Source organism: Mandrillus leucophaeus, unplaced genomic scaffold (genome assembly GCF_000951045.1).
Source record: "Mandrillus leucophaeus isolate KB7577 unplaced genomic scaffold, Mleu.le_1.0 Scaffold95, whole genome shotgun sequence".
Classification (NCBI taxonomy): Eukaryota; Metazoa; Chordata; class Mammalia; order Primates; family Cercopithecidae; genus Mandrillus; species Mandrillus leucophaeus.
The window spans coordinates 5,372,016-5,382,256 of NW_012110363.1; the positions used below are offsets into that span (position 1 = coordinate 5,372,016).

A 10,241-nucleotide genomic window follows, 5' to 3' on the forward strand; every position below is an offset into this window, starting at 1 on the left:
TAAGGATCTAGTTACTGGCTGTGCAAAACTTAACATTTAGTAGAGATTTTCAGTAGACCACTTCTATTATCTTTGAATCAGAACTTAAAATGAGAAGTCTGACATGCACCTGGTTCAACTTCTAAATTTACATTTGTATCCTCTGCTTCTCTCCTGCGAATCAAGCATCCAGTTTATTCTTGAACAATTCCAAGGGTGAGCGACTTTCTCCCACAGCAGCCCATTTAATCTTCATACAGTTCTGATTTCAGAGGTCTCCTGTCACATTGAAGTGAGAATAAACGCTCACGAGATGGACACAGATTGAATTTGAATGCTGTACACCAGGGAGATATGGATAGAATAATGTTGCTGAGATGGTGGGAAGAGAGGAATTCGTGAGTGAATTCTTAGTCATTCATAATGACTAACCTTTAGAGAAGAAACACTCCTCTGTTTTAACAGGGACACATCCTGGGGAGTTTGGGAGTTGAGGGAGTTCCTGTCTTAGACTTCTGTTTTCTCTCGGAAGAGTTGAGTTCATTTGTTGAGAGTGAGAGGGTTGGCAGGTAGAGAGTTTTAAGGAGAGAGAAGTTTTGAAATAATAGTTGCAGAGAGTAGGAGAACAAATTGACCAGAGAAATGGAGACTGAATTGAGTTAGTGCCCTCAAATATAAAGTGATTTCTCTGCTCTGTTAAGTAATTTTCTCCACAGTAAGCACAAAGAAAGCAAGGATTTGACTTCACCCAGTACTGAAATTTGTTAAGTGACTGTAATACAAAGACAGGTGGAGCAACAAGGCCAGCAGTTTTCTAACTGCAGATCACAGCTTTTGTATGCCTCTGCCTGAAATGTTTTCTCCTAGCTTGATCCTTTTCAGCCTTTGTTTTCAAGTATCATCTCCTCAGAGTTGTTTCTTTATAACCCTCTGTAAAGGAAATCCTCCATTTTGATTCCTTTCCTGCCTAATCTTTTTGTTTCCTTCCTGAAACACTGAGTGAAACAATTATTACTTTTTATGTTGTCTCTCTGCCTAGTAGAATGACACCTTCAAGAAGGCAGGGAACTTGTCTGTCTTGTCTCCGTTTTTTCTGCTAGAGCCTAGTACAGTGCCAGGTAATTTTAGGCATTCAGTAAAGATGTGTTGAATGAATGTAATTGAAATAATAGACATGGGAGTATAAGCTGGTTATGAAAGGAAGTTGAGACAGGAGGTGTGAACACTAGACACAGAAGGTAGTAGAGTCTTGAGCAAAGATCCTTCTTAAGTTGAAAAAAGGTTACCTTAGAAGCAGATGGGGGCAGGTTGAAAGAATAGAAGGTTGTTGGTGATTGAAAGCTTTAATGCCTAAGTTAGTGATACGAGACAGCGCCATTTCCAGCCATGATAAGTTCCTGGTTAAATGGTGTGGCCATCAGAATCACAGCAAGTGGCTTAGGCTAACCGGAAATAGTTATACAAAAATAGATAGATCAATAAAACAGAGAGTTCCAGCAAAATTGAACTCGTGTAAGGATGTAATATGTGATAGAGGAAACTTCATAAATCAATAAAGTGATGGATCATTCAATAAATGGTCTTTGGAGTTGGGGAATCATTTTGTATTCTCATTTTATATCGTAATTAAAATAAATTCCTGATAAACTAAAGAGTTAGCAAACAGTGTTTTAATAAAGGATCAAAACATTTTGTGATCAAAACATCAATTGATATGAAGATTTAAAATCAGAATATAACTGATTTATGCAAATTAGAAAAATAGTCAGCTCACAATGTTGAAATGTTCAAAGGGCAGTAGTAGGTAACTTACAGAAAAGAAAATGCAAATGTCTACACCTTAAGTATTTGAAACATAATAGTAATTGAGCATATAAGGACTTAAATATGAAATTATTCTGCCTATCAAATTGGCACAGATTTTCTTACCTAAAATAAACATTTATAGACATTTTTATATACTCCTTGTAGGAATGTAATTTTGGGGAAGCAACCTAACGATTTACATTAAGAGCTTTAAAAATCATTCTTCTCTTTTAGGCATATATATGCATTTAATAAGCAAAACTTTTTTGGCAAGTGATTTTAAAGTGCTTACTGATAAAACATGCAGTATTTGATTTTTATTTTAGTTATATGAATACTTCAGTAGAGCTTTATGGCATAAAAAATTTTTTGTTAATTTTCTTGATTTTTTAAAATAATGTAAAATAAATTGGTTTTAAGAACTGTTCACAATAGCAGAATAGATTTAGTCCCTTTTGATTTAAATAGTGGAGCTTTCACCATTGATCTGAGAATATTATTTTTAAAAGAATATCACTATTTAAATATTAATGGACAGCAAAATCTATGTTAGTCTGTACATGTATAGGAAATTAGACAGGAGTTATTCGGCTAAACCTTTCTCCTTGTTCCTGTAACAAATATATCCAGATAAACTTTTAAATATAAAGCGTCTGTTTTAGTGTCTTTATTTAGAAAAAAAGGGCTTAAAGACACACATGAGTCTTAGTAGTGTTATTTGGAGGAAGCTAGAAAACAGTAAGTGTTATGTTTAAATGCAAATATGTATTTAAACTTTGTATCTTTTATGACTTAGCAAAGTTGAAAACATTTTATTACTGTATTATGTTTCAACTGTTTCTTAGAAGACTATTGAGAATGTTGAGCAAAGTGCAGAGTACTTAGTATTTCTTGGTTGGTCACACCTGATTTTGAATCCTAGCCAGTTACTGGGTTTTGTTTTGCTTACACTGAACAACTTATTTAATTTCCTTGACATTTTCTCCTCTGTAAAATAGGGTTAATAATACTAACTTGCTGAATTGATATGAAGATTATTGTTTTAAAACATCAACTTCAGTGCTAGATACATATGATAGTCATTCAATATAGGATCACTATTTTTATAATTGTTGTATGAACCAGTTGGCCAGAATGTGTTGGTGCAGTTAGTCTAAGATACTGTTTTACAAGGAGAGTGCAGCATTTAACAGAATTTTTTGGGATTTTTTGGTCAAATTCCACAAATATAAATTGTGTGCAAGGTTCATTGGTGGTATGGGGAGAGGTAGAAGGTGTACGAGTACTAAGATGAAGACTGCATCCCCTTGAGGAAGGGACTTTTGATCTACCTTGAGACTGGCTTTCTTTCTCCCATGTATGATCCAAAAGCAGTCCTGTGAATAGTAACAAGCTGTATCTACAGTTTACATCAGTGATAAGATGGGCTTGTAGAGGTTAAGTGACTTTGCTAAAATCACATCATGAATAGTAGAGGTGAGATTCAGAGCCACGAAACTGAGTTTGTTCACACAGTTAATACTATATTCTAGGCATTCTTCTTAAGTTTAGTACTCCTTCTGGAGACCAGTTTGTGTTCCTCAGTCTCTAAACATCTTGTCCACAAGGCGGTGGTATTATGAAATTAGTAGGTCCCTGAAAAGTTGTTTATCACATTCTTTTAAAAAGTATGATTTAGGGAATATGTAGTATTTTAAGGTAAAATGGATATTTTTTCTAAATAATCTCTAAATTTTTGGTTTAGTAAATGTTATTTTATGAATAGTTTGTTTCTTAAAGCATGGAATGCACATAGAGATAGCAAGCAGCTGTGATCTTTTACATAAATAAAGTGGAAGGTTCCGTTTGGGAGAGAGAAATCCAGCTGACAGTTGAAAGTCTTTATGTTCTGCTTAAGACTTAAATATAAATAATTTAAATGATAGTTATTTCTTTGGGGTGGTATAAAATATATTTCAATCTTTTCACATACATTAGATGTTTTAAAATTAAAGAAACCTTTAGTTATATAAATTATTATTGAAAATAAAGATTTTTTAAATTTCTGTCTTTGGTAGTATCCTTCACTCTGTGCTAATATTAAAGAATGTTTATATAGAGAACTGATAATATTTTTGAAAATATAAGGTGATGAGTAATAGTCTTCAATGTGAAGATGATACTGAGGTGAAAATGTGATCATAGCAAGCATTAGCAAATTATATTTCTAGACTTCAGGGTCAGATGCTGATAACAATGTTGACCTATTTTTTCTAACCAGAACCTTGGCATACTATATCACATCAAGTTCTACTTCAGTTTCTTTCTTGAATCTAGCAATGATGCAGTTAATTTTGAGTTTAAATTACGAGATGTGTTTCTGAGTGTGTCACAGTTCTGTCTGTATGGGCTGCTGTGGCTTACTGCTCTCCTGCCTGCAGTATCTCTGCTTATTAATGACCAGGCCATTGAACTTTCATAAACATTAGGTTTTCTGTCTTCAATTATTTTCCCTTTAAGTTTTTTTAAAAAATAATATATGCATTTTAGTTCAGGAAATTGTACCTAAAGAACAGAAAATGTGATTAAAACTCATTGTTAACACATGCTGGTATTATTTCAAAATGTAGGATTAAATCTTATATTCTGTGATATGAACCAGGACTTCACAAAGCTGAAACTTTGTTGATAAGAAAATAGCACAGGCTGGGCGCGGTGGCTCATGGCTGTAATCCCAGCACTTTGGTAGGCTGAGGTGGGCTGATCACTTGAGGCCAGGAGTTCAAGACTGGCTGGGCCAACGTGATAAAATCCCATCTCTCCTAAGAGTACAAAAATTACAAAAATTAGCTGGGTGCAGTGGTACACATCTGTAGTCCCAGCTGAGGCATGAGAATCTCATGAACCCTGGAGGCAGAGGTTGCAGTGAGCCAAGATCATGCCATTGCATTCCAGCTTGGGCAACAGAGCAAGACTCTGTCTCAAAGAAAGAAAGAAAAAAAGAAAGAGAGAGAGAGGGAGGGAGGGAGGGGAGAGAGGGAGAGGGAGAGGAGGAAGGGAGAAAGAGAAAATAGCACAATTTATTCTGTAAGTATTAAATTATAGGAAAAGGATAGATCCTTATATAAGCCACATTCGTATTCAGTGAATGTTAAAAAGAGGCAGATTAGATTGCGGTTAAGACTCTGAAGCCAGAATTCCTGGGTTCTAGTCTTGATTTCACAGTTTATCAGCAGCACGACCTTGGAGAAATTATTTCTCTTCACCTAAGTGTTGGAATAATAAAAGTTAATAATGGCCCTTACTTTATAGGGTTGTTTCAAGGATTAAATGACTTAATAAATACATAGCAATTAGAGCACTACCTGATACATTGTTAAGTATTTAGTGTGGCTGGGCGCGGTGGCTCAAGCCTGTAATCCCAGCACTTTGGGAGGCCGAGACGGGCGGATCACGAGGTCAGGAGATCGAGACCATCCTGGCTAACACGGTGAAACCCCGTCTCTACTAAAAAATACAAAAAACTAGCCGGGCGAAGTGGCGGGTGCCTGTAGTCCCAGCTACTCGGGAGGCTGAGGCAGGAGAATGGCGTGAACCCGAGAGGAGGAGCTTGCAGTGAGCTGAGATCTGGTCACTGCACTCCAGCCTGGGCGACAGCGCAAGACTCCGTCTCAAAAAAAAAAAAAAGTATTTAGTGTTAGCTATGAAACAGTGTTTTCAAGATTTTAGTATTTCATTTGGAAAAACACATTCAAGATTGATATAGTTAATATTTAATTGAATTCATTTTTACTGTGCTTAACTGATAAGTGAAGTCTAGGTATATAATGTCAAATAAGATCTATATGATATATACATACATATTGCTGAGATGATAGTCACAAAAGGCTACATAGTGACGTAGAAAGGATAATTGTTCTAGGATTGAGCTAGTCCAACAAAAGAGACCATCTTGAAATGTGTGACTCCAGTGACTTAGAAAATTTGCAAGTATCTTGATAACTTGAAATTTGGTGATGTGATCACCTTTGTTGATGAGTGGAAAGAAAGAGCATGTTGCCTCTAAGCATATGGTCTCCTATAGTGTTTCTCAATTTATTGTTTAACATTAGTCATTGGGATAATCTAATTGTTAATGTTTCATTTGCATATTTATCAAGTTACCTTTGATTTGTGGCTCATTTTTCCATAAGGACTATTTAATAGGGGTGAAATGGTCCGGGCTTCTTGGCATTAATAAATTCACACCTGTTCTGCAAAAGGAATTCCTCAGAATTGTCACCCTTAAGCTGTTAGCCTAAGCCATTCTCTTTGAAAAATGGAGTGAAAACAAATACTACCTTTTTCTTCTTTATTCTACTGTGTTTCACATGCCATATGACAGCTCAGATAAGAAATCAAAATTACTGAGATAAAGTCATTATTCCTAACCAAAAATTTAATTGGAGGTGGAATCACTCATATTTTGTTAAAGTAATTGTTATATGTAGTTTCTGGTGCATACGTAGTTATTGGATGGAAAAATAAATATAACAAAAGCATTATTTTGAATGAGACTTGCTCTTATTTCTTTGGGCCCCAAAGATTTATTTACTTAAAATAGTTTTTAATTTGTGTGTGTGCGTGCGTGTGTGTGTCTTAAGGCCACAGAAAGCGAGGCTGGTGATATGGACCTGAGTGGGTTGCCAGAAACAGCAGTGGATTCCGAGGACGATGACGATGAAGAAGACATTGAGAGAGCATCAGATCCTCTGATGAGCAGGGACATTGTGAGAGACTGCCTGGAGAAGGACCCAATTGACCGGACAGATGATGACATTGGTAAGTTTGAACAGTAAAATGAATCTAAGAGCAATTAAAAATATTCAGTGGTAAAACTGCGTGATGAAATAAGAGCCCAAGACTAGTAGACTTTTAAAAATCATTAATTTATTAATTTCCTTTTTATAAACAGTAGTATTTGTTGGACAAAAATTGGAAAAAATCAAGTTTACTCAGTCTTACCTTCAGGGATCTACAAATGATAACGTGAATGAAACTTCTTAATAAACTCTTTCCACATAAACCCTTTCTTAAGCTTAGTTTATGATGAAAAAAAGAAAAAAGTTAAAATGAGACTTTCAAGCAATATTACTTCTGTTAATTTCCTCGTGAGCCCTATTTTTATTAAGCTCATGTTTTCCGTATGTAAACATGAAGGCAGTTGGTAAAATTGTCATAATGAATTTGCTTCTACTCTGGTTTCATATGAAGACTCAAGTGGGTGGAAGGAGAGAGCAAAATGTCAGGTTAGTGGCATATAAGCTGTGTGATGGTTGAGACTTTTTTTCTTTTGCTGTTTTTGTTCTTTTTTTTTTAATTTTTATTTTATGTTCAGGAGTGCAAGTGCAGGTCTCTTACATAGGAAAACCTGGGTCATGGGGGTTTGTTGTACGGATTATTTCATCACCCAGGTTTTAAGCCCAGTACCCACTGATAATTTTTCCTGAACTTCCTCCTCCTCCCACCCGCTAACCTTCTGAAAGGCCCCAGTGTGTGTTATTCCCCTCTGTGTGTTCATGTGTTCTCGTCATTTAGCTCCCACTTACAGGTTCTGTTCCTCTGTTAGTTTGCTAAGGATAATGGCCTCCAATTCCATCCATGTCCCTGCAAAAGACATGGTCTTGTTCTTTTTGTGGCTGTGTTGTATTCCCTGGTGTACATGTACCACATTTTCTTTATCCAGTCTATAAATGATGGGAATTTAGGTTGATTCCATGTCTTTGCTATTGTGAATTGTGCTGCAGTGACTTTAAGTGTACCCAGAGGTTAAAAATTTAAGTAGCTTTATATCGACCTTTCCATCGTAGCAAGAGTTGGTTGTGTAGTAATTGTTTTGGGTTTGAGTATGCCTCCCAGACTCTGGCTTGTTTCTTAGAGCACTGGAAATGAGAGCAACTTCCATTGAGAGTCATCCTTCCGTGAGAGTTCCAGGGTCTATAGCCACCCTTGCCTGAGCCTCGCTCATCTGTTGTACCGCTCCCCCAACTCTTGGGCCAATACATATTTGAAGAGCAGTTAAATGAACGGAATGTGTTGGAATTAGATATAGGATGGTGTGGAGTGGCTTGTTGCATGAGTTTGAGTGACACAAACATGTATGAGGAAAAACTTTCACCATTTCAGGAATGGTGAAATATTCTAGGAAATTAAAGGCAAAAAAAAAAAAAACACAAAACCTTAGATTAGACATTCAAAATTTAATTGAAATAATTTATGGGAATTGTTAACTCTTTATAGATGAATAATGTATGGTAATTATTATTTATTCATTCAGCTAATGTGGGTGGGTGAGCCCCTTCTATGTGCTCTAGGTTTTCTAGGTCCTGGCAACTCACTCAGTGCTGAACAAAGGCAAAAGTCCTTGTTCGTTGCAGTCTATTAGGGGAGACATGTGATCAGCAAGTGAACAAGTAAAACCCATTGCAGGCAGTGAGTGCAGTGAAGAAGAGTAAAGTAGAGGCTGGGCTGATGGAAGCAGGGGAGTGGCCTGAGTGGAATGGTTCTGTTTCACCCCCTGAAGACTTAGGTTTATACTTTTCCTGTTTCTGATACCGCATGTTTATCTGATTTACAATTTCTAAAAATGGGATTTCACTCTGCAATTCCCTGTTCACTTTCTTGGGTCCGATACCACATGTTCAGCTGATTTCCAGTGTCCAAAAGTGCGTTTCATGTTCTCCCTCTTTGCCCTTGCCAATTTCTTTCTTTTTAATCCCTTGTAGTTTTAAAGAAGTAAATTGGAAGTGTGTTCAATTTACCATTTCAATTCAGAATCTTTGTTCATAGGTACTTTTAAAAAAAAAATAGGTGAAACATTGCTTATGAATAGATTGATTTGGAAGTTGCCATTTTATAAACTAATCTATCTTTTTTGAATCTGTTCATTTTAAAATAGTTGTGGAAGAAAATGCTGATTATTAAAATATATGTCTGTCATTCCTGGAAATTTAAGACTTTCAGTTGATAGCTGAGAAGCCCTCTCTCCCAGAATCTCTAGAAAGCAGCAGCCATGGTGATTCCTACAAATAAATAAAAGCCATCTTAAAAAAAAAAAAAAAGTGCTTGTCAGTATAATTCCTACAGGGAGCAGCATTTATTACTTGGAAGCAGTGATGATTATCATGCTTGCAGCTATGAAATATACATTTATTTAAAGCAATAAAACACTAACATTAAACAAGTCCTAAAGGGTGTTGTTTGTTCTATATAAGACCTTGAAAGATTTTGTGTTCTATTTCCCTGAAAATAAAATGTGTGAGAACTGCTTAGCTGTTGTTAAATGCAACTCATCCTCCAGGATTTAGTTAAAATAGACACCCTTTATATAAAATACAAACATCTGTATGATTGATGTTTTAGATTCCTCTTCCCCTGCAAAAAAGGGAGAGATTATGTCCACGTGCATGCACATGAGTGTATGCGTGAGTGTTTAAGGTGAATCAAATGAAGTTGCTAATATTTGAACATGTTTTTGTGAGCTGCAGGAAGAACAAAATTCCCTTTGGGTTCTGATAGATTTCTTGGGTATAGTTTTGTTTCAGTACGTTGAAGGAAGGGACTGTATCATGTTAATTTTTGCCCTGGAACTCATAACTTTGTAGGTACTCCATTATTGAATAGTTGTAAAAAAATTTTTTTTGTTTTGAGAGCTTGACACAGTAAAGTAGAAGACTACTTCGATCTCTTTATACACACCCCGGGTTTTTTTGAAAATTAATAAAATGTTCTATATAAAATTGTATCAAGCAAACCAGGATAAGCTAATTTTCTGAATTGGCTTCGGCTTCTGGTGTCTGTAAGTTAATTATTTGGTTTTTTTTTTTAATGGCACATTGTAAATAAAATGTTTTTAAAGCTTTATATTTTTCCATAAACATTAGATAGGTCATAATAGTGTATCATTCTAATAGGTACGTGTATAATTCTATAGATTGTTCTAAGAAATACAAAAGAAAATTGTCCTGTTTCTCCCATCCGTGGCTTCTTTTCATGTGTCCTGAGGATTTTCCTACTATCCATCCCAGGCTCTGAATCCTTGGCTACCCTGAGCCCTTTTAAGTCTGTGTGATACCTGTGTCATTGTCAGAGTTTTGAGCCCCCTGTAGCAGGAGTCTCCACCCCTGGGCCACAGACTGGTACTGGTCCCTGGCCTGTTAGGAACTAGGCCGCACAGCAGGAGGGTGAGCAAAAGGTGAGGGAGCATTACCACCTGGGCTCCACCTCCTGTCAGATCAGCGGCGGCATTAGTCTCATAAGAGTGCAAACCCTACTGTGAACTGCGTATGCAAGGGTTCTAGGTTGTGCACTCCTTGTGAGACTTTAGTGCTTGATAATCTGAGGCGGAACAGTTTCATCCCAAAACTATCCCCCCCGCACCCACAGAGAGTGGAAAAGTTGTCTTTCACGAAACCTGCCCCTGGTGCCAAAAAGGTTGG

The 10,241-nt window shown here is 36.4% G+C and overlaps 1 protein-coding gene across 3 annotated transcripts in view; it reads left to right on the plus strand.

The window, feature by feature from the left end:
- Positions 1 to 10,241, plus strand: part of RAPGEF2 (Rap guanine nucleotide exchange factor (GEF) 2) — a 177,641-nt gene that overhangs the window by 127,401 nt on the left and 39,999 nt on the right. For all 3 annotated transcript variants that reach the window (XM_011970525.1, XM_011970526.1, XM_011970527.1), the window contains one exon: positions 6,408 to 6,585. In XM_011970525.1, the coding sequence (XP_011825915.1) occupies positions 6,408 to 6,585 (178 nt within the window). The remainder of the gene's footprint in view (positions 1 to 6,407; positions 6,586 to 10,241) is intronic.